We start from the raw sequence: 24721 nt of genomic DNA, 5'->3' as shown, positions 1-24721 counted from the left end.
TTCCCTACAAGTTCTCAGTCTGCCCGTTACTGGCACAGGTTCTGCAGCTTGCATGAGAGAGGAAGTAGCCCACAATTAACAGTTAGAAAACCATGCTCTGCAGTTTCTTTTCCTAAAGTATCAGAGACGCTCAGCAAGGACCATCTACTTCAAGAACAAAATTCCCTTTACATGGTTCTGACGATCTGAAGAGGTGCTCGTATGTACCCTCCAACTTCTGTCCCCAGCCTGCTGACCACCTAACCTAAGGATTTCTGTCAGTTGTCATTTCGTATTTGGACAAGATTTCTTGCCTTTGCAGCAGCTGGCCAAAGGCATGGTCTGTACAGGTGTGTGAAACTCATGCACATGGCTGTTAACAGCCTGCACTGAGCAGGTACAAAAAGGAACCTGCAACACAACTGTGTGAACAGCAACAGGAAAGCAATGCGTGCTCAGGGTGCAGAGAGGCGGCACAAGAGCCCAGCCGAGCCAGAGCTGCCAACACTGCTCCAGATGCATGCACCCAGTGCACACCAAAAGGCACAGATGCAGCTCTGAGGTCCAAGTGCACAGACACGCTTGGGCTGGAGTAGCTGGCAACCCTGTTTTGATCCTGCTGCAAAGCATCACTCACTCCACATTAACAGTTCTGGTCAAGAACAAAAGTCATTACCTTATTCTCACACTTGCGAAGCAGTTTCTTCTTGCCCAGGTCATATACACGCAAGAGCTTTCCAACTCCAATTAAGACTCTGCCTTGGAACGGAGCAATGGCGGCAGGAACCTCCTCCACAGGGGTCTAGGGAGAGAAGAGGAAGACTGTGAGACCCCCATTAACAGAGCTAACCTAACACCAAGCTTCAGAATGGATTCAGCTAACGGTTCAGTTGAAGCTTGCTGGTCTGTGCCAAGGCTTTCAACATAAAAGGTTAATCACAGTCTTTTCCTACAGAGCAGCAAAAGGCCTTTTGAGAGCAGCACATACCACATGCGGTGCTAGCAGAGCTCTGTACAGACCACACACTGCTGGCAGTGCACCTTCACTGAAGTGTCAGACTGCTGTAAGAACCACATGCTGGGCAGGAAGCAAAAGAAGACAAGGATCCTCTTACCTCAGTTCTTAGTTTTGTTTTACACTCAACAGAAGGACTATATATTTTGCCCAAATCCGTCCAGATTGCCTGTTTTTAGAACAAAGGCATGAATCTAATTCAGCCAGCTGCCACAGCAGCTCTGAAGATACCACTGAAGAAAGTGTTAAATCTTAACAACCACAGCGTGCCCACAATTCCACTAACTTGGGGATGAAAAATCATCCACCAGTGATCTATCCAAAAGGACTGGCCACAACAGACAATGGAAACATGTAGAGTTTTTCCAGTTACAGCATTCCTAGCTAGGATGCACTGGCTAAGAGAAGTTATTTCATATCATCAGCTCTGTCAACTTCCAGTTGGTGTTCAACAGCATCAGAGGAGGCCTTGGTCCAGGACAAGAACCCATTCATTGCATCATGACCGTAGGAAGTGAAAAAGCCACAACATTCATTTCCACATGTTCATCTGCTCAAATCTCAGCCATGCTGGAATCACGTGGGAAGAACAGAATTCAGTATGAGCAGAGTTCTGTGGAAACACTTGCTCAAGCCCCAGAGACCTGTCAAGCAAGCTGGTCACGAGGCAACTAATCATTTCAACACTCAACCAAAACAGCATCAGAGGAAACAAAGAGATAGCTCACACCAGGTTCCTTCGTGTGGCCAGCCAAGGACTGAGAGCCTTAACACCAGGGCCTCAGTGACCCAAGTACGAATTTGCTTTGTAAACAAGTGCTCAGAGCAGCTTCCTGAGCTCATATTCTGAGAAGGAAACAGCGCTGTGTCCCTTCCCCTCCCTAACATAGGCATGAAAAACACAGCTCCTTTCCCATTTACCCAAGTAGACACATAAGACTGGGACTCTCGGGAGATCCATGTTCAACTTTCAGCCCTGCAGAAGATATCCCAAGTGAGGAAGCTTATTTTCTCCAAGGCTGCTCCCAGTGTGTACCACCAGCATGATGTTCTTGCCCAGGTTTGAGCACTGTTAATGTAGCATTCAGCTATTCCAACACCCTGCCTGTGAATAACCCAGTCATCCCTCTCACCTTGTGCAGAAACTCCAGCTTCTCACCACTATTCACCAGCTTGTATGTGTAGACAAATCCCCCAGCAACTGAACGTGGGTTCAGGATCAGGTCCTTGGCGACTCCCACCAGCACGTACCACTCATCACCAGTATTGGAGAACCGGCACACGGCCACACTGGGGATGACAGGACATGTCAGGAGACCAGCATGATCACAACACAAACTAACACTGCACACACGGACTGGGTTCCTTGACAGCACAATTGCACCTAGCCAGGCAGAGATTTGGGAGCCCAGTCTTCCAGCACTGACATTTTATTTTCAGAGGTCATTCTCCCTCCCTGCAGAAATGTTTAACGCAGATTCTTTCATTCTTCCACATGTGCCCCAGCTGTTACTTACGTCTAAAGCATTACTTGTATGCTTTCATAGGCTGGACACTGCCCAGCAATGTGCAAAGCTCCACAAGAACCTGTTCTTTGAAAGGCTGTTCCAATTTCGACATGTATATAAAACTTTCTTCATGTTCTAGTGTTATTTCCTGCCTACCTCAGCCAGGCTGGGAGTCCTGGACAGAACAGGGCAGAATCAGCCTTTTGGACTAACATGTCGTAACTCCACTTCACCTGCTGAGGCATTTGCTATTCTTTGTGGTTAATGTGTTGGTTTTCCCCTCCATTCCCTCTAACACTTCCTTTCCATTGAATCTATGCTCAGTTTATGTGGATGAGAAGGGGAAGTCAGAGACAGCAGCACATTCTCTTGTTGCTGGCTCTCTTATCGATCATCTACATCCCCATGTTGTTCTTCAAGCACTGGGGTCCAGCAAATGCAGATGGAGCACCAGCTCCCACTGTCACATGCGGACTGATCAGGGCTGGAAGCGAAGGAAAGGCAAGACAAAAGCTTTACGCATGTGGCAATCACTTCTGGGATTTCAAGCCAGTCTCTTGATAACAGGCTGCATCTGGATTTCAATTTGGTAACAGCTAAGTGAAAGAAGGAAAAAAAACACAGAAGATTCATCACAATCAGATTCCTGATGCATGTGGCAATGCTTCTTACCTAAAAGCAGCTTCATTCTGCTCTAGCTGAACCAGATCTAATGTATTTCCCTGGATGGGGTTCATCACCCTGATAACAGAGGCCCACTGTCCATTCCCTGCCTTGGGAGCACCAAAGATGGACTCGGGAAGATTCTCATTCAGAAAGGCTGCAGCCATCTCAGCAGCCAACTCCCTCTCATCTTCACCCGCAGCCTCCACCATTTCCTATGGCACATGAAGGGACAGGAAAGAAGAACAGCTCAGTGGATTTCCTTACCAGACATGCTGATACTCTGTGAAGAATAAAGCTTGTTTCCCATAAGCCGAGCTATTCCATGGCAAGGTAATGCCTGTGAAGACATAAAAACCACCAAATCCCAATGCTTTCACCCACCCTCAGCTTATTCCCAAGGGAGCCTCTGCAGCTCAGAGCACAGTAGGGTCAGCTCTGCCCTGCCCAAAGGGCAGTTGACTGGGGAGCTGTCTCTTTAATTCTGCAACTCTGGAAACAACACTGAGAAGAAAATAATTCACTGAAATCCAAACATTCTCAGTCACAGAAAAAACAGAGAATGGTGTTACACTAGCATGACTGTCCTCCAATATATATTATGCCTGCTGTAATAACATGCAAAAAAAGGAACAGTGGGAAGCAGTGTATTCTGGTAAAATGTGTGCTCTGAGGCAGATCTTCACTCCCTTCAGCCCCTGCATTCAAAGAGAGCACAAAAACTTGCAGGCAACAGCAGCTAGGAACTGGTAAGCAGGCAGAATTTCCAGCTGCAGAAGTTCCTTCCAGGCAACAGAATTGTGCACCTGTCCCCACCCCCCTCCATTACCTCAGCCATTTGCTGCTTCCTCTGTGCCTTGGTGGCCTCAGTGTAAGCGTTGTGGTCTGTCTCGATAACAATCAGGTTGTTGCTCTCTGGGTGAATGACAAATTTTCGGGGTGTGTACTGCAATGGGAAGGAAACCTGGTTGAAGACTGCCCCCAGCTTCTCCAGTGCCAAAATCCTGAGGAATAGAGATGTGATACAAATTGAACAAGGTCCAAAAGCAGCTGTCCAAGAGAACAAAACTGGAGCTGAGCTTTATGTCTGTGAAACTGGCTAGTGCTGGAGACAAGCAGCACCTTTCTCAGGCCAGAGAGTAACTAGCAAACAGCTCCGGAGAGCACAGCACAACTAGCATCCTAAATGGGAGACAATGCTGTGGGAAAGGAGTGTTCTGCAGCACAAGGTCCTTGGACTTGCAGGCTCTGTCCCACGTTGCATCCTGAGTGGTGCTGAAGCAAGTCTATCCCAAAAGGAACAAAGAGCACATGGAAGAGGGCAAGTCTGGGGAAGCATCGTCTGAATCTAAATGTGACAGAGACTTTGACACGTAATCAAATGCTCCTCAGAGGCACTTAAGTTAAAACAGTATGAGAAACGCTATGCCAACTCTTTCTTCCTGGGACTTGCCAGCTAAAATGCCAGTTCTTCTGGCATTTGATGACTAAAAACCAGTCTCTCCAGAAAGAATGACTCCTTTAAAAGCAATGAATGCTGTAATACTTCAGTGAGGACAGATACGAAAAAAGTGCCTGTTCAAGTGTATACACCAGAGGTCCTGAATTTGTGGTCCATTATTTTCATTTATATTTTTAGCATCTAAGCTGAATTTTGTAAAAAAGGCAACAAATACACCCCTGTCATGCCTCTGATTTCTTAAATCATGTGGCTTGTTTTCTGCAAAGTAGCCAATTCAAGTCAAAAGCCACAAGATCCTAATACACAGTAGGTTCACAGTTATAAGCTTCCCTCTAAGGACCAGAGAATTTAAGGATAACCTGAATTATACTTACTTAAAAAAGCTGCAACATACAAATCAGAGAAGCACATCCTATTTCATCCTAACAGCATAACTGTCCTTGTGTTCCATTTGTTTTCTGAAATCCACCAGTGTTTCCACCAAATCATTATCCATAATCAAATAACCTCAAAAAGACCTTAATTCTTTAGTTAAGTCACTTAACATCTTTCCTTTTGAATGTCTACTGAGACTTCACCACCTTCCCCGTTTGCCTTGCATCCCAGCCTGGAAGTGTGTTCCTCCATCAGTTCTTACCTCAGTGTGTTTGTGGAAATGGCTACAATGCCCTCTGGGCACTGCTCAGAAGCAAAACCAGATGCAAACTCCAGTGTCTCATAAGACAGGGGAGTCAGGTGGAAGCGTGACTGATAAGAGTAACTGAGCCAGGATCTGCTTGACATGGCCAGCACCTGGGGAAGACAAGACAAGAAATTTATTAGTTCTGGGGATGGAAACAAGCCCATTCCTTGCAATATAAAGGGATGTACAGTGCCAGGCTCTTACCCAGTAAACACCTGAGTTCTTTGGGGTGGACTCCACCCAGCTCAGGGCACACCCTCAAAGATTCTGCTTGCGTTCAAGAAAGTTTTATCTAGAAACTGCAAATGGCATTTGAGGAATTTTAAACACTATTAAGACAACAAATATTCAAACTGAGGTGCAATAAAACCTGTTACCTGAAAAAGCCAAGATAAAAAAAAAAAGCTGTGAAAGTATTTGTTCACAATAACCTGTTCTAATGGAAACAGGTCTTTTAAAGTAAGTATTTACTGCTTTGTCACCATCCAAATACAGTAGCACGCAAGTGAAATTCCCTTAAAATCATCAGTAGCCTAATTTCAAGTTAAGAGAAAAAAAGGAAGAAGATGGACTTCTAAACTCTTAAGCTTTATAGATGTGATTAACTCAATCTCAGTTGACAGAGCAACAACAGCTGGAATTACACTGAATCCCTCACAGGGTACCCCACAACTATCACTGACCGGCCATAAACAGTATGCTTTTTTAATCCCCATACTGTGAGAGAAGGAACCAAGACTGGACTCAAAGCAGAAAAGCATTCAGCTATATTCCTCTGCTAGATCATCCTCTGCCAGAGCTGCAAAGCACCTCACCTCCAAGGTCCACGTGGCAGAAGCAAGTTGAAGAGATTCACCCAGTGTACCTTAACACTGAAGCAGTGCTCACGTTCCCTGATCCAGCCCCTTGCACTGACCAGCAGTATTTCTCAACTTTAAAGGTGTCATCCAAAAATGAGTCAAGCTGGGGGTGGCTGATCTCCCCAGTGCCACATCACAAGGGCTGGAAATGGCACTTCTGATGAAACACTTTCTTCCCTCTGTGCCAAATCCAGCAAATGTTTTTCCTGAACCATTCGTGGCAGCTGTCCAGTACCTGGCTGAGCCATTCTCAACATGCACAGGAGACAACCATCACTGCATCAAGCAAGATTTCTGCACAGGGCTCTTTCTGCCCACGCAGGCAAGGTGAGGTTTTTCAGTGTCTCTTAGCCTAAGAATCTGTTCAGAGCTTTCCAAACATGCTGCAAATACAGCATATAGGTCAAATGAGTCCCATTTCAAAGCACGCAGGATAGCACCACACATTACTTCTTAAGAGGTATGGGAATACCAACACAAACAAGGCTGTTTGTGAAAGAGCAAACTGTAAGCCAGGCAGCTCTGTAATGACGTCATTCTAAGTCAATTCTATTTCCCACTCCTACCCAGAGGGTCCTGATGTACTGCATGGACAGTTCCCCACTCTGCCCACCAATAAGGAAAAATGGGATGCTGTGTCTGCGGAGTGGATCTGTACCCCTCTGAGCTCGCCCCACTTACCGCCTCTTGGCCTTGCATTCGAACCCGGAAGAGTTTCACAGGCCGGGAGCCAAGGTATCTGGTCCTGGTATCAGAAAGATCACCAGTAACAGGATCCAGGACAGTTCGCAGCAGCACACCATTCTTGATATTAGCAAATCAAGAAGTTAGATCAAGATTACAGACAAGAAATAACAGCCATTATTCAAAACAGAGAGGCAACTTCTGAAGAATTGGGTGTTTATTCCTAGCTTCTGGTACAACTCTCTTCTACAACAGTATCCAAATTGGCTCTTAATACGAAAAAGCATAGCTCCTGCACACTCCTGTTCCACAAGGAATTACTTGTAAAACACACACACACACCAGACAAGAAAAAGCCAAAAAACAGACCAATGGCTTATGGGTACATCCCATAAACTATGAAAACTTGAGGGCTAATTCCAGATCTGAATCCCTCGTGGTACAAAGTATTTACCCAAAAACTCACGTTACTTAAAAGAAGCTTGCATTCTGACATCAAGCTTAAGGCATGTGAAAGAACACAGACTGCTCTGATTGTTTTTACCACATGTTGAATTGTCACAACGACATTTTTGGTTGAAGATCAGAGAGTCAGTATGGGATGCAACAACAAGCTGTGTAACAGTAGAGTTATTAGGGCAGAGCCTGTGGTTATGAGCAGTTACTTCTTTGACTCTAAAGAACTGCCCAACATTTTACCCAGAAATATTTTTTTTTTTGGTTAAGAACATGCCCTCTTTCTGGAAGGGGAAGAGTGCAATTTGTCCTACAAGACACCCAGGACAATACACTGTCTCTTGTCTAGTCTTAAGTCTACGAATGTATGGTGAAACTTGCACCTCTAGTCACACAGTGAATTCCCCAATCTCAGCTATTAAGCCTATTGTAACAAAGAGGGAACAGCCAGGCTTTGTGTTGTGCTGCATAATGACAAGGCTACTTTCACAATCCATCTTTCAAGTGAAAGCTCACCAAGACATGCCTGTCAGAACCAGGCAGGCACCTCTCACCTGCAGTCCAATGTTCAGGTACAGAAAGCCAATGGAGCCCCTCTCCCCCAGCTCATCCTGCTTCTCTGTGCCACCCATCTCCACGATGCACAATGACTCGGGCTGAGCAGGGAGGGCCTGCATACTCAGCGGCTGTAAGCAATCCTATGGGAGACAGAAAGGTGCCACACCAGTCAGCATGGCCCAGAGGGGATTCAAGCTCCATCTAAGAAACTCTGAGATGCCCTTTTAAATCTCCAAAAAGAAGTATTCAGCACAGAAAAAAGGAGAAAGTCCAAATAAACACTGGCTCTGTGGATTTTGGCAAGCAGGAGTGGTAGCAACCCTGTGGTTTGGAGAAGATAAACTAGATCCAAACTGTTCTAGCAGTTCGCAGCTATTTAGCATGGAGAGAGCTAAGCGAAGTTTGTTACTTCAGTCATCCTGTGAACACTCCTCTATCGCAGGGAGAGAAATTATACTGGTGGTTTGGTGCTGACCTGGTTGCAGAATGAGTCTGCTTTAGTACAGGTTTAAACAGTGACACAAAGAAACAAAAAACCCCAAAAACCACATAAAACCAAAATCTAGAAACAATGAAGCAAATACTTTCATTTCTCATCAGCTGAACCTCCAGGCAAGGGTGAGGCTAGATAAAACAATGGAATTGTTACAGGTTAGGATCAGGAGCCATGCTTCCTCCTGCAGAAAAGCCACATTAGCTATTCATTCCTGGTCATCCACCTGAATACGGAGAGACAGCTTGGACGGACGCAGCCTGCCTCTGGAATACACTTTTGAACATTTCAAGCCAATGGAAGAGGCAGCAACAGCACAGCTACTCACCGAAGGGTCAAGGGAAATAATTCTGACAGTGTTGTCCACCAGCCCAACAGCAAGGAACCGGGAGCGCTGCTCCCCAGGAGGAACATTGGCCAGGCTCATGCAAACGACGTCGGCTGACATCTCCTTCCTTTCTGTGTACTCATTCAGCTGTCCTGACTGAGAAAAAAAAGCACAGGAGACTGACTGACTACCCAATGGGGCAAACCAGCACTAAAATGTCTCTCCTCACCTTCCCCCCACCTTTTTTTTTTTTTAGGCCAGTGCTTTGGATTGTCTATATTATATTTTTAAAATCATTTATTTACAGCGTTATTTCAGTTACAGTTGGAAGAACCAGAACAGCAATAGGGTAAGTACACAATTTCCAGCCTCAGTTTAATTAACCATTAAATAATCTCAGACAGACAGAGTCCAGCTCTGCAGGGCTTTTATCTACCCATTCAAGAAGGATGCTTCACTACAGAATCCTTGTCTGCAGGTCTCATTAAGGACCAGTCTCTAGCTTGCCCCATACTCCGCCTTACTCTTCCAAACATTAACACACATACTGGGTCCATCTCAAAGTAAACCAGTTCTCCTCCAGTCAGTGCTATCACGACTTGTCTCTGGTTCACAGCACATTTTACAATGGTTTTCTTCCCTGGCGTCTTCCATTCATTTACTCTCTTATCTGCTCGGATGTGACGGATCCCGTCTGGATAAACCTGAAAGAAAAAAAAAAAAAAGGTCACAGCAATTCTGTATTTACCACCCTTCACAAGTCTCATTGGTGGTTCTGACACAGAAAAGCCAAAGGCAAGCACTGCTCCTGGAAGTGGTGATCTACTAGCTATGCAACAGGCTGAATTAGCACTAAGCCACTTGCCAGGTGGAAGCACTGCATCTTTGAGCTACAGCAAGGAACTACTGGGCACACAATGAAGGGGATTAGAACCATCTTCAGCTGGTCCAGTACACTTAGCAGAATGTAAAAAGGGAAATGAAATGAATCTTTGCCAATCCACACCTTTAAACATGACATATGTTGCACTAACGTAGAAACTGTTGCCATGCAGCAAGCAAAAAGTGGCAGATGTAAACTGACACATCAGAAGCGGCTTTCCATTACCTGTACCAAAGCATCATCACCAAGAAGAGAGCAGGACAAGGTGGGTGTAGTACCCAGGAATCCTGAGTCAGTCACTTCCTCTACGGTCTCTCCGATAGACAGCACCAGTGTGGCATTTACGAAGGACACAATGATATAGGCATCAAATTCATCTGGTCAAGGGAGACAGGGAAAAAAGGGTGTTGATTAAATAAATGCAAGGCTTCCCAACAAAATTAGCAGCCTGACAGATGTCCAGCAGTTACTCAGAATTCCTGTGTTAATTACATCTGCTGGCAGTATTGTGCAAGTTCGTTCTAGGACACACCGTCTGAAAGCCAGCCACTGCTAGACTCTAAACAATGTGAGACTGAACCAGGGGTCAAATGATGATCCAGAGAGAGTCAATTCACCATACTCCAGATTCTGGCATGCAAGACTCCAGCCTACATTTTTCAAAGACAGTTCAAGTCTAGCAGTCTTCAAAACACTCACTCCACATCACACCAGGAGCTGAATCCAGATTTAACACCCAAGGGAATAAAATGAAATACACCAATAATCTGAACACATGGAACTCATCTGCAGAAACCACACCATGGATGCTGCAAACAGTAGGTTGCAGGATCTTGTACCTATCCAGTACCCACATAATAAAAGACTGCAGAGAACAACTCGGGTGCAGTGCAGCAGAGAAGCTCAGGGTTAGCCTGCTCTATCACTATCCATAAGCTTAGCTAGCTTACATTCATCACACAGCCACCCGTATAGTCTTCTGGGATGAGAAACAATTATAAGATAGAGCAAACACTGACCTTTACTTCTCCCAGAACAAGTGACAGTATTGCAACTACTACCTCCAGTACCAACTTCTCCCATGAAGGACAGCCTGAGAGAGCCTAGTAGCTTGCATGTGGAAGAGCTATGCTAATTAAAATAGTTTTAAGAGCTCACTTGAAAAGAGGGAAATTTTATGGGAAACAACAGTAGCAGGACTGGGTAAAGGGAATGCCCTCGTTTACTGCTCTCCATTTTCATTCTGCAGAAGATGACAGGCATTAAAGAAGGGGAGAGGAGTCTCATTAAAAGAGAGCAACAAAAGCAACAGACACAATTAAGTCTGCTAGGAAATGGAAGCAGGAGCCTCAGTGGAGAAGTAAGATTGCCTCAAAAGCAACTCCACGCCTTCTGCTGTTGTCGTGTAAGTGCTATTTCTTAAAAAGAAAAAATTCCACATTTTAACCCACATCAACCCAAAGCTCAGACTCAGGCATCACAGCACAAGACAATTAGCAGAGCTCACGGTGTAAGATAGCTGTCACAGTTTTTGCCCTTGAGCAGAGTTTCTCCGTAATTTGCACACGTGGGAAACATGGAGAAGTGGCTAAAAACTCTAAGTAGAGAAAGAAAATAGCGAACTCTGACTGAGCTGAATACAGGATGCCAGCAAACACCACACACCAACTTGAAGAAACAGAACTGGGTCAACTGAAACAAATGGTACAGGAACGGATCCTTTTCTTATCCACCCTGTTTATAGGGAGACGCTGCCAAACCTGCTGCCTCATGTTTGTAACAGAAAGGTCTTACATGCAGCTGAAAATATGCAAGTGAAAAAACCCCATCATTCTCTCCAGCATCTGGTATACAGACTACAGCTATGATCAAACTGAAGACCTTTGCACCATTAAAGCAATTCTAACAGTGGTCTGTGGCATACGCCTCCAACACGCTTCCAAAGGCCACAAACAGGAGCAGATCCCACTTGTGGAAACGAGAACACAAGAACTGAACCTGCACACAGAAACCAATCAGTATCTACTTAAAACACAGCTTAACAGGAGAATTTCTCTTAACATTAACAGCTGATGGTAAGAGTTCAGCAAGACGTGCACTGTTACACACTAGTTATTTTCTACACTAAATAGCAGCTGCTCCTACAAACCTGCACAAATTTTTCAACACCAGAAGTTTACAAGAATTCCTCGACTGCTTTAAATAGAGGTTCTAGCAGTTCACAGGCTAAGCATTTAATTCATAAATATCCTGTAGACAGGATGTTCTAAAAATTCCATTTTAAAGACCATCGCTGCTTTCCAAACTTCTTGAGAACTGCTGCCTTCCTCCCTGGGGGCTGTCATTCTCACGATAAACCACCATGTCCCAGATGGAGGCTTAACCATGTGATCTGAAGCAGGACAAAGAACTTTCATTTGAAAGCAAAACAGACTGCCTTAGTCTTACTCTAAATGAAAAGTCATTCCTACCTCTTGATAGTTTTAAAGCTCTTTTTTTCCACTGGCTTACAGTTATGTCAGAGCATGCCTTTAAATCCGTGTCAGTAACAGCGACAAGTGCATTTTTGCTTAAAAGTCCAGTAGTGTTACTTAATGCCTCTCGGCTGGAGCTTTTGAAATAAAGGGTTTGATTTACCAGAATTAAGTCAGTGAATAAAATGCATTCATCCAGATCCAAACAATACAATTTTGGTCTAGAAAATATAGCAGCCTCGTTGAGATTACGAGGACTAAATCCCTACAGCACACTGATAAGTATTATCAGAAAAAAGATCTATAGATTTTAATATGAAAAGATATCTACTTAGCTCTGCACAATCCCAAGCATAGTATCAGGCTCCCCAGAATTCTGAACTGATGGACATTATTTTGTATGCAAAATACAAAGACACAAGACTTCAGAGATGCTTATTACTGTTCTAATTGCTCCAGTTAGCTCCTTTCAGCAAGTAACAAAGACATTTTAATGACTCTGGAGAACCACAGCTGGACTAATTTTCCTATGCATTCATTACAAGTTTTCTGCAGCTACATGCACACAACAGTTACGAAAACATCTCATTTCAGTCCACCAACTCTACCCTACTGTGCTTTTTGTTATTTGTCAAGGATTCAGTCTAAGTTAGTCCATGAGAATTCCACTCCTACACACCAGCCAATGCCTGATACAGTTTTTTCATGTTCTGCAGCATCTGAATCTGAACCAACACAAATGCATTCAGCAGGAGCTCAGATCTGTTCAGTGAAGAAAGAGATAAGCAGTAACAAAGATCAGGATTATTCTCACTTAAAAAGATACTGATGGGATGACAGCACATTTTCCTGCGTTGACTACTGTATGGAGACTCTGCACCTGGGAGTCACTGCACATTGCTTCTCAGGCAAGAGCACCAGGTAGGGAAGGCAGGCTGTCAGCTCTCCGTCTGCACCTATCTGAACAGCAGAGCACCCAGCCGTCTAGCTTCCCACACCCAAATATTCAACTGCAAGAGGGTTTGGTCCAAAATCCATCTGCTTGTCTGATACGCAGATGCATCTGTCCTGGGTTCAGCTGTGTTACTTTTCTCCTAGTAGCTGGTGCAGTGCTGTGTTTCAGCTTTAGTCTGAGAACAATGCTGGTAACATAGCAATGTTTTAGTTGTTGCTAAGTAGCACTTACCCTGATCAAGGACTTTTCAGTCTCTCATGCTCTGCCAGTGAAGAGGGGCACAAGAAACCAGAAGGAAGCAGAGACAGGACACCTGACCCAAACTGGCCAAAGGGGTATTCCGTATCACAGCACGTCATGCCCAGTATAGAAACTGGGGGGAGTCACCCATAACAGACCAATCGCTGTTCAGGTCAGGTGGGGTGTTGGTCAGCAGGTGCTGAGCAATAGTACTGTGCATCACTTGGGTTTATTGGGGTTTTTTCTCCCCCTTCCCTTTTTATTTTATATTCTCTCCCCTTTTGATTTCTGTTATCATTATTATTACTATTATTATTGGTGGTGGCAGTACGGGTTTTGTATTATACGTTAGTTACTGGACTGTTCTTATCTCAACCCATAGGATTTACATTCTTTCAATTTTCCTCCCCATCCCACCAGGGTGGCGGGGGAATAGGGAGTGAGCGAGCAGCTGCATAGTCCTGAGTTACCAGCTGGGCTTAAACCACAACAGCATCCCATAACCACAGGGCATTCCCATGCCAGCAATTCCTTCAAGCGCACATGACCGTTTTCTCTTGGAGGTCTGTACAAAGCAGCTGGAAGCCAACCCTCAGTCTAGAAGGGAACTGAAAACGTCCATAAAAAACACCTCTGATTTTAGCAAGGATTGGCCGTTCTGCAGAGACACAGTCAATTACCTTGTTCCCCCAAAGACTTGAAGATGGCAGTTGCTTTCTACCCCATAGCTACTGAACTACAAAGGCAACAATCTCCAACTACACAACAGCTTCTAGAATTCATGTACTGAAAAGCTCAGCCCCATGATTTTGGGATTCTCTGTGGTTAACCTGTGGGACAGTACAGTAGCCCCTAACAGTGAGTACACACCTGTGGTGATCAGCACCTCCACCACCAGCCACCTGTGGAAGAAAAAAAAAGGCTTGGTATTGGTAGTATCACCACGTACCAGCCAAGGTTAGTGTTTGCTTTGAAGGCTGTATCGTACAGAGGCCTTGCAGCACACAGACACTGTGGCAGTGAGGCAGAACCAGGAAACCCAGCACTGGAAAAAGAATGCTCAAAAACCAGCACCTGGAGAACTTCAAGATTAGATAGATGTTTGAAATGATTCTGCAGGCTTTCTGATTAAAGCCCAGTCAAAGCGTTCCTGAATTCAAAGGCTCGTAACTTGGGGACTGGTTTCATGTAACTTTAAACTGTAATCAGAAAATAGCATGGTTTCGTAACACCTACAGCTTCCAGCCTTCTGAAATCATGGAGATGATCTTCATGCTGCAGCCTGGAGAATTTGCAAGGAGGAAAAAGAGGAGGCAGCAAGACGGGTCTGTTTTATGTAGGTTAGCAATGGTCCTCCATCTCCTGGAAAGTCAAAGGCATTCTCTGGAACCCCAAGAGAAAAGGTTTTTAAACTGCAAGGTGATGTCAGAAGCCTGCATCTCTCAGGGGGAACAAATGTTACCAACTCCTCTTCCAGAAAACAGGATCAAAGGTTTGTCTCTATCAAACTGGAATGACTCTTTTAAGAAAAGCACATTATTTTGATATGAACTGTGGAAATAACTTTCCCTATGACCCTTTTATTTCTGGGGAACATGAAGGCACTCTGTGCTCAAAGTTCCTTCCACGCTGCTTAGTCAGTACATGAGTCTTAGAATCACACAAAATCACAGAATGGTTTGGGTTGGAAGGAACCATAAAGCTCATCCAGTTCCAACCCCCTGCCACGGGCAGAGACACCTTCCACTAGACCAGGTTGCTCCAAGCTCTGTCCAAGCTGGCCTTGAACACTGCCAGGGATGGGGCAGCCACAGCTTCTCTGGGCAACCTGTGCCTGGGCCTCACCACCCTCAGAGAAACTTCCTGCTAAGACCTCATTTCAGTCTTCTCTCTGCCAGTTTAAAGGCAATCCCTTTTGTCCTGTCCCTACAGACTCTTGTCCAAAACCCCTCTCCAGGTTTCTTGTAGCACCTTTAGGCACTGGAGCTGCTGTAAGGTCTCCCCTTAAGAAGCCTGCTCTTCTCCAGCCTGAACAAGCCCAGCTCTCTCTGCCTGTCTCCAAGCAGAGCTGCTCCAGCCCTCGGAGCATCTCCGTGGCCTTCTCTGGACTTGCTTGAGCATGTCTGTATGAGCACGGGAAATGATGGCAGGTCTTGGATGCAAGGTAAATCCCACAGCAATGTTTGAAATTCCCACAGGGTTACTGGCTTCCCTGGAAGACACACTACTCTGTGACTGCTTAAAAAACAAGATACCATGTCACCACAGCAGGCTAAGGTCCCCACTGCAACAACCTGGCATTTCTGTATCCAGTGCATAAACAACAAATCTTTGTGAGATTTATACAAAGCACTACCCAGAAAATAATCACAGAGGCTGTCAACACTCAGAATAGATCTGTTTCAGGGTTTTTAGGTGTTTCTGAGGAACTCTGTTCTCACTCTCAAGAGAAAGGCAGGACAAGGGATTGCACTTCCTTTTGTACTTTAATAAGGCAAACCCATTATTTCAGATGAGGAAAAAAAACCCCAACCAGCCAAACCAAACTGACAATTCAGTATATTCTGCCAATTTCAAATCTTGACTTGCCTGGAATCAGCAGCATTCTATACACTTCTGGGTTTTTGAATAGGGAGCGTGTCCTAGCCCAAACAGACCATTTTCTTTGCAAATAATGCATAAAGGGAAGTAATAAAATACAAACACTGCTGCTGATTTCTTTGTTCTGTAATTTGTATCCCATTCTCTCACAAAGAACTGATTACTGTAGTTGTCAACACACATATAATAGAGAGCATGCTCCAATAAAAAGCATTATTATTGCCTGCTGATGTCAGAGCAAGAAATTATGGTAAGTGGGAAAGGATGAGGAGGTCAGCAGCTTCAGGCTGCAAACATACAGCTGACACAGCGTATTGGGTGATGGATGAAGCTGCAGGCAGGTACTTCTTTCTCACTCGGAAGTGTGACAATTCTAGGGGACCAGCACGTGGCTTCTAAGTACAAAGAGGTGGTTGCTGATTCAAAACCTTACTTCTGGGGATGGCACACAACCATCTTGCAGCACCTTTCCTATCTCCTTGGACAGAAAATCAGCAAAATACACCAGAAAACATTATCACCTCCTTTGTGCTTTAGGAAAATACTGCATACCTTCAACATGTCTCCTCACTGTCCACACAGCATTGGGGTTACCAGGCAGCTCTGAGACAGCCATTTCGGATACCTAAGAGTAAACAGGAAGAAGGTTCTTCTGCAAATAGACGTTTAGACTTAACGACAGTAAGCTACCAAACCAGCAGCAGCTTTTATGCTTTCCCACAACGGGGCAGGAAAGCTAATAATTCCTAATTCTGATGCTCTGTCCCCATGCCAGATGTGCTGTGGGGTAGAATATATTCAGCACTGATACAGCAACATCAGAGCTCTGGATGATCAGCTTTAGGAGAAGGTCACCCATCCCCAGTAAAGAGAACAGCAGCAGCTGCCAGAGACACTGGAATGTTCCAGCCCTATACATTTAACTATTAGAAGAGGCAAAATGCAGGTGGTTGGAGTCAACTGAACAAAAAGCCTGAGACTTTAACAGTAAGCAGTATAACCCTTCTACTTTCGAGAAGCAAGTCTGGAGAAAGTTGCTCTCCAGATCAATGACAAGGAGAATCCCTTCATTTCAGTTCCCTCATTTCAAGGATTTTCTCCCACTGTTCTCGCCTCTGAAGCTCTTCTTCTGAAGTGCTGAAGTCTTACCTCAAGTCCATGTCTTAGAACTCTCAGAGATGACCGTGGCCCCCGACCACAAGCCACATACAACTGTGGTGTGTCTTCATTGGCCAAATCTGCTATCTGTATGGAGAAATAAGTGTCAAACAACACCCACAGGAAAAAAGAATTAAACTATACATGCCACACTACTGCTTTAAGAATGTTTTTTTTCAAACACTGGAAACAGTGGAGGTCCCATAGGGTGCACTATCTGCTGCCCTGAAATTATATCAGGTTTTAAGCAAACTCTCTGCAGAGTGGAGAGTTGGTGGTCAGCAGAGGAGCAACAAAGGACTGCTGCCGACACCCTGTGTTCAGAAATATACTTATCACCTCAGGAATCAAAGGCTGCCAAGCCAGATACCAGCCTTAGGCAGCTGCCTAAGAATTTAGCAGGCTTGCTTTTCTACCAGCATTTACTATAGAGCAGTATTTCTGGAAACTTAGGATAATGTAGCTTTGGGACTCTGCTTACACGCAAATACTCTGAAGAAAAAATCATGCATCAACTGCTCTGTAAATAAGACTTAAGTGGTGAATGCGAGCTTGCTGATGGCAACAGACCTGACAACACAGAATAGGAGACAAACTGTCCAACTCATCCACCAGCACCAGGTTCTTGAGAGGTCGTGGCTGGAAAAAGAATGTATCTCCTTCCTCAAGAGGCATAGCAGAAGAAAACTCTGGCTCCTCATCATCGTCACCCAGATGAGCTATCTGGTACAGGTAACTTGAGACAGAGAGCAAGAGCAACAGCATGTTCAGAGTCATGAACATTATACTTCTATTAACTTCCTAACATAATACTGCTATTAAAATTTAGCCTTAAGGACTGCTGTCTTGGTGACAAAATCTTTAAAGGGAATCAGAGACCTGCAAGAAAAACCCCAAACAAAAAAATCCACAACTTCACCCTCAAACCTTTGTACCTGTCACTGGCATTGTGTCCCAGAGTCCCAGTGTTTTCTCCATTTACCCTTGAGCATTTCAGATATTCTTGTGTTAAGAGCCAAAACAGCAACCAACAGCTGAGGCCAAACACAAGGTCAATGGCTAAGACTGCAATTCCACAGTTATCTTTTTTACTAGAATACTCTCACCTGACTATTTTAATCTGTATTCCCTATTGCATTTTATGAACTTAAGTATCACAATAATCAAGTTAAACTTCAGGGGAGATGAGGGAGGAAATAAAACAAAAAAACCCAAAACCACAACCCCAGACACAGATTGATTTACTTTCTGGTTTTAATAAAGCTCAAATGAACATGGCTTCCTCAAAAGCTTGGTTTACGAAACCCAGTTCAAAGTCACTCCAGTAAACTGGCTGGAGCTCCCTCAGGTGGCTGACTGAAGATATAGTCAGGAAAAAAAAAAAAAAAAGTACATATCTCCATTCCTGTGAATTCCTCACTTGGACACTGTTAAACCATCTTCAAAGGACCTGCAAAGTCTTTGAGTCTTTAGAATAGCCTGAAATCCCAAATATGAATTGAGAAAGTCCTCAAGTACACATTTGGAAAGGAAAAGACCACAGTTACTGTGGTCTATCTACTTCACAACACACAAGTTGAAGAAGTTCAATGAAAACTATCAAACTAAAAGATAATTCATCTAGATACATAACGGACGTCATATGAACTGCAAGCGCTCAATTCTTCAAAACCCTACTGCAACAGAATGTACTCTTTTGTTCTGTGCTCTGCAATATCTAATTTGGGTTCAAACAACAGGAAAGTCCCTCCAGACATATCCTAAGCAACTGGTCTTCTCAAGCCACTGAACGGAGCATTATTGTATCAATTAAAACAGAGGTGTTGTCTTTCTACATTCATGAGGTTGAGGGGCCAGTCTGCAGCCCTGAACATAAACAGTCTGTTTTTCAGGGGGAAAATGATCACATCAAATTGTTTACTCACTGGTTTCCAAATTCAGATGCCACAAAGAGAAACCCTGTTTTCAGCACACACATGGCAGCAGCAACAGGAACAGTGTCAAAGTACTTCAGCCGAATCTCTGTAACCTGCAAGCAGAGGAAGATGTGACTGTACTAGTACAGGGCTAGAGCTGTACGTGTGTGACTTAATTAAAAGCAGCTGCTTAGTTATCCTCTCCAAAGAAAGGAAGCAGGAGGGTGGGCCAGGCTTAACCACATCAGCAGTTTGGGCCAGCAAGTTATGAATCACAAAATCCAGCAGACAATATTGAACACAGAAGTCAGGCTGCCTGTTTTCTTTGAAGACTTTCAGCTTTAGTAGAAGTGAATCAGTTGGGGGGGGGAAAAAGGCAGGTGCAAAAATAGCAAGCTGTCAAACAGAAAGAAGAAATTTGCTTCCCTGAACACCAGCCATTCCCCAGCATGTGAAGAAATAACTGTCTTGAGCGTATTTCTACATTTAATATGGTCACAACAGCTCTTGGTGAAACATTCAAGAATGACCTGAAGTCATTTAAAGATGGTACACAATCATCCCTAAACTGGCACGTTTAGATGAAGGAAGAACTGGTATTTGACATTTATGCAAAACCCCCAACTGATTCACTGCAGCAGAAATAGTTTCATTGCAAAATACTAGGACAAGCAGTAGCAAGCCACTGCAAGCCTGTGATTTCAACTCATGAACCAGCTCTACGTCAATTTGCAAAAGGTCAATTGCAGTATATAAATATTGAATTAAGAGATGAAACAGAGAGCACCTACTGTGATCAAGAGAAATTAAGTCCCCCAGAACTAGTTTCTAGAATCCCCTCCCTTGCAGGTTCATGGACCAAACCTTACATCCTTTGAAGAGAGGACTGCCTGCAGAATATCTGAACTATGCCCAAGTGACTCTGCAGCACAATTCTCACAGGATTTTCCAAACCTTGTGCTGTGTCTCTGTATGAGTGAACACCAATTACAACTGCAGCTGTAACTGTATTACAAATCTCACAAACCACGTGCCCACAGTACTAAGTATTTTTTACTTCAGAGCATCAAACTAATTGGCTAAGGACTCTTCTCAATGAATGCTTTTGATGCTCTTCACGTAGTGCTTACCATGTCTTCATCAGTCTCCAAAGTAATTTTGAAGATGTCTCCTTGCTCTGTCTGAGCCAGGAAGAAGAACATGGACTTGGTCTTATGTGTAGCAGAGCAAACAAAAATCATACCTCTCTCTGGGTCATCCAAGTCATTCTGTCAAGAAAGGAAGTAGAGATCATTGGTGGAACTTCCTGGGAAGTGCAGATGTGATTTCACAAACTGAAGAATTTCCATTTCAAAGGTGCCTTAAGAGCTGACAGCATATGAGGAGGCTTTAAACACAAAGCACATCTCCTCCATGGCACCTGTAGTTACCCTTGGAACATCTCTGTCCCAGAAGAAAATAAATTTCTAATATACTGTGCCAAAACATCACCCCATCTTTTTTGCCCTCCTCCCCAGACAACTTGTCACATATCAAAGCCGAACATCAAGGAAACAGCTGCAATCCACATGTAGCCCTTTGTGAGCACCCGAACCTTGGCAAGTGTTCAAAGCACACAACAATTTGCAACACCAAAGGTGGAAGCAGCAGCGTTAGATGCAACAGAGCAGCTGCCGAATTCACCTGTGCACACAACAGCAACCATGACTCACCATCTCATGTAATCCCATTGTACACCAACAGTGCTGCCTGATCAGAGCCTTCGGAGTATCTCCAGCATAAATCTCAGAGAAGAGACATGATCCAAGCTCATCACTTCAGGCTATGCTCACCTCCATCTTCTCTCCTGGGTAACATGCATCCAGTATGGTAGGTGAGAGCCTTACACACTTAACTTGTTTTTTCTTACTTTAAAGCCTCCCTGACACCTTTAATCTCAAAAGGCAAATACCAAGCATTCACTGAGCATTGACAAAGATAACTTTAAAAAAAGGATAGGAATCACAAAATTCTCACCCGTCTCCTGGGAATTGGGCATCTGATATCAGGCTGGTCACCAAAGTTTTTGTAAGTAATATAGTTTTCAGAACAGATCAGCACCCCACTAGGTCCATCAGAACCACCAGGAACTGAAAAACAAAGAAATATTATGAGAAAAGCCCTTACCACACATCTGAGTTGCTACCTGCAGAACATTTCTTTTGGCTTTCTTTAAAGTACCATAGCTTCCAGTGCTCATCACCCTACATAACAAATCTGCTCTTATCAAAGGGTAAGACGAACCGAGTACAGCTGTCCGTGTCAGCACAAGAGGGCAGATGGAACTAGGAGACCGGGAAGGAGAAAAAGGAAGGATACAGCTTCAAATGGCTTATGTTTTATCCTTCCTGGCTTATTCTTGTCTAGAAGGTCACATGCCCAAAACACCGTATTAGCAACTTGTCAGTTAAACACAGCCCTGGGCTTACTGGCATCTTTGCTTGCTGTCAAAAAGAAAAAAAAATTCCACCAGATGGTTTCCTGATGTATCTTTCATTTTTAGAGTATGTTTTTTAAAATGCTTCTACTGAGGTGCCAGCATAACAAAAGATATCCTCAAAATAGTGGTAGTCATCAGATCCAGCCCAGTACTGGATGTCCAATAGCTGCCTACATGCAACAACAGGGCAAGCACACAAGGATGCTCAACTAGTTCAGCTTCCTTCATGCCTGGGAGAGGAATCTGCAGCACTTCAGTGGTTTCCTAGGTTGAAGAAATTAGGCTGCTTTGTATCCAACCCTTGCAAGTGAGCTTTTAGTCCACAGATTCATATACTGTCTTTCAAATACCTATTAACTGATGGAATCCTGTGTGAAGAGTACAAAGCATTCCCGTATTACCTAAGAATACATAGTTCTGCATTTGCTCCCAGCTAGATGCAATCTAGTTAATATCTTTTAGCTCTGGAACGCAGAGAATATCCAGAATACATCCAAAAGAAGAGATGAGGAGCACTTTCACACCACAGCTGTATCTAGGAATTCTTGGACATTTCCATGTGTGAACCACCACTCATTAACTGACTCCAAAGTCAATTAATTTATACTAATGGCTCCGGCTACCATCAACTCAACTCCCAGAATGTAAAGAGTATTGATTCTGTTTCCCTGGAGAATGACAACCGAGTAGAACCATGGGAAAATGACTTTCTGGTGAAGTTGGCAGTACCTGTTATGAGGAAGTTGCCGTGCTCTTCCAAGGGCTCACTGTATTTCCTAACAACATGGTTCAAACCCAAGTCCAGTTCATAAAATGTCAATGTCTGTTGTGTGTTGGCCGCTGCTTCTCCTGTTGGATCATTGTCTGCTTCCTAAAACAGAATACATGAAGGCGTCTTTCAAGAAAAGTATTAAAAGAGGAGCAAAGCTGGTGCATGTGAAACAGTTCTGAGTAGCATTAGAACGAAATCTAAAAGAAGACTTCCTGGAAGATGCATCATAAAAGGTACAGAGGAAGAAAATACGCACATTTGCAGTTGAACAGCAAGAATTTAAGAATCATCACCTAGAAAGAAAAGACTTGCCTATTGTGATTGAAGGCAAGACAAAAAGCAAGCTCGTAACAAATGAAAACTGCCTCAGACAGCAAAAGCAGCCAACATTCCCTACCTCCACGGACAGATTAAGAACAGAAGAAGAACAACAAAGCTCAGAAGAGAGCAAAGGGAGATCACGTTCTTCTCACCTCATAATCCATTTCCAGACAAGCAAACATTGGGTTTTCAAATCCCACATCAACTCCCACCACGTGGTAGACCAAGGTATTGGCCTTGTGGGCTTCCAGAGGGGAGGAAATGGTAAGACGAGCAGCAGCATCTCTGTTCAAGATATACACCAGCTTCTGCTTCTCAATAGCACCTGCAAAGCAAGGACAACAGTGCCTGAAGCACAGACCCTGCTGATCAAATCTGATCATAGCCACAATACCGTATCAATACACAATCTTGAAAGAGAATGTCAGTGTTACTTCTACTGAGGCTCACCATCAATATTTATCTCTGAGCCACCAATTAACTTCAAATGTCTCATTTTAAATGTTTTGGGCTGCAAGCACAAATGCCAACTCCATCCCTTTAAAGGCAAAACTTGACCCTTTGAGCTATGTTCATCTAGAGGAACAGCCAAACTACAATGGGTACAGGCAGGTCTACTCACTCATTCCACCACACAAGAGATGACAGACTGTACGGAAGGAAAACCAAACAGAACACAGGCAGATGTTCCACAGTTTAAAGCCATCTGGCAAGAAGACCTCTCCTCAGAAATATTTTAACTAAGAAAACTCATTCTTGCATAATGCACAGTAGCCACATCATAACAACTATAAACATGACTGGCACAAATGTGACTGTGCTACCTCCTTGCTCATGAAAACAAGACTTGTTAGAAAGAATCATCCCTGACATAAAAAGCACCATTAAAGTACCTATCACTACAAGCTCTCAGTGTGTGGGAAAGCATCATTGCACAAAGCTGGCTTTGGCAACTGAGAAAGTTCACGTACCAATTCACTAAGACATCTCGTGGGAAATCTTATAAAAAAACCCAAAAATCACCCAAGTGTTCTTCTATCGGTGCAGCTGGATCAAAAATGCATCTAGCTGTCTCCATGATACATCTCAGAGAAGAGACAGGAACTCCTAATATCATTTCAGGCTACGGGAGATGACTGACTACGTGGTAGCACTGATGCATGCAACCCTCCCAGACACAGCACTCTGGGGCTCTGAGCACCGCTAAGCAAGCTGGCCTCTTTCCAGCATTAGAATTCATTTGTGCAATTCCATCACCATCAAGAAACTATTCTGAACACCTGCATTCTCTCTGACATGTCTCATGGCTTAACAAACTGCCTGAGATACACTTCCAATTACACCTGCCAGAAACCCACTCCAAAATAAATATCCATAGGACAGGAAGAAAAAAGATAAGGTGAAACCAAGCTGACAGACTGACTTACTGATCATGACAGCACGGCCCTTTGGGTCTACAGCCAAATACTGGCCTGGAACGATTCTGCGACATCCACTCTTGCCAAAGGTTTCCTGATGAATCTTCTCAAACACGTTCTTTGAGGGCTGGTACTCTAGAATAACGATGCGCCCTGAATCACTGCCTACAACGATATAGTCTTTGGTGCCACCTGTCAGCCTGAAGGCCATGAGGGAGCGAATGACTCCAAACACTTCCACAGTCAGCAGGGTGTGAACCTTCCCTGTATTGGGATCAGGGCGCAGTAACTCCAGGATCTTGCCCCGGGAAACAACGATTTCTTGTTGTTTGGTTCCTAAAGAACCCAAAACATGAAAAGGGTTAGCAACAATGCAGCAGAACATGCAACTTTAAGAAGCACAAGAAATAAGACAAAATTTCATTACTAGTACATGCCAATAAGTTTTACGATTCCTATGGGGAATTCAAAGCTACTTAACTACATTCAGTGCCACTATTTTTTGAGCATCTCTTAATAGACCAGAAAAGCAGACAAAATACTAAATTAAATCTATAGATAATCAAGCCAAACTTCTCTTGATCCTTCCACAAGTTACAACAGCTCAAGAGCACAAAATTTCATTACTAGTACATGCCAATAAGTTTTACGATTCCTATGGGGAATTCAAAGCTACTTAACTACATTCAGTGCCACTATTTTTTGAGCATCTCTTAATAGACCAGAAAAGCAGACAAAATACTAAATTAAATCTATAGATAATCAAGCCAAACTTCTCTTGATCCTTCCACAAGTTACAACAGCTCAAGAGCAAAC

General features: G+C 43.9%; 1 protein-coding gene across 1 annotated transcript in view; it reads right to left on the bottom strand.

The window, feature by feature from the left end:
- SF3B3 (splicing factor 3b, subunit 3, 130kDa) overlaps positions 1–24721 on the bottom strand; it is a 29430-nt gene that overhangs the window by 4453 nt on the left and 256 nt on the right. Inside the window, exons 2-20 of the mRNA XM_010021779.1 lie at positions 23915–24241; positions 22640–22812; positions 22124–22265; positions 20932–21044; positions 20046–20183; positions 18925–19028; positions 17570–17735; positions 16991–17086; positions 16394–16466; positions 9797–9948; positions 9237–9392; positions 8689–8844; positions 7864–8007; positions 6851–6973; positions 5265–5419; positions 3995–4169; positions 3175–3380; positions 2128–2284; positions 656–781 (exon numbers count right to left, since the gene is read on the bottom strand). Coding sequence (XP_010020081.1) covers positions 656–781; positions 2128–2284; positions 3175–3380; positions 3995–4169; positions 5265–5419; positions 6851–6973; positions 7864–8007; positions 8689–8844; positions 9237–9392; positions 9797–9948; positions 16394–16466; positions 16991–17086; positions 17570–17735; positions 18925–19028; positions 20046–20183; positions 20932–21044; positions 22124–22265; positions 22640–22812; positions 23915–24241 — 2882 coding nt within the window. The remainder of the gene's footprint in view (positions 1–655; positions 782–2127; positions 2285–3174; positions 3381–3994; positions 4170–5264; positions 5420–6850; positions 6974–7863; positions 8008–8688; positions 8845–9236; positions 9393–9796; positions 9949–16393; positions 16467–16990; positions 17087–17569; positions 17736–18924; positions 19029–20045; positions 20184–20931; positions 21045–22123; positions 22266–22639; positions 22813–23914; positions 24242–24721) is intronic.

The sequence above is a fragment of the Nestor notabilis genome, unplaced genomic scaffold (genome assembly GCF_000696875.1).
Source record: "Nestor notabilis isolate BGI_N333 unplaced genomic scaffold, ASM69687v1 scaffold7229, whole genome shotgun sequence".
NCBI classification, from domain to species: Eukaryota; Metazoa; Chordata; class Aves; order Psittaciformes; family Psittacidae; genus Nestor; species Nestor notabilis.
The sequence above is the reverse complement of the archived record's forward strand: the minus strand, read 5'-3'. Positions and strand labels throughout refer to the sequence as shown.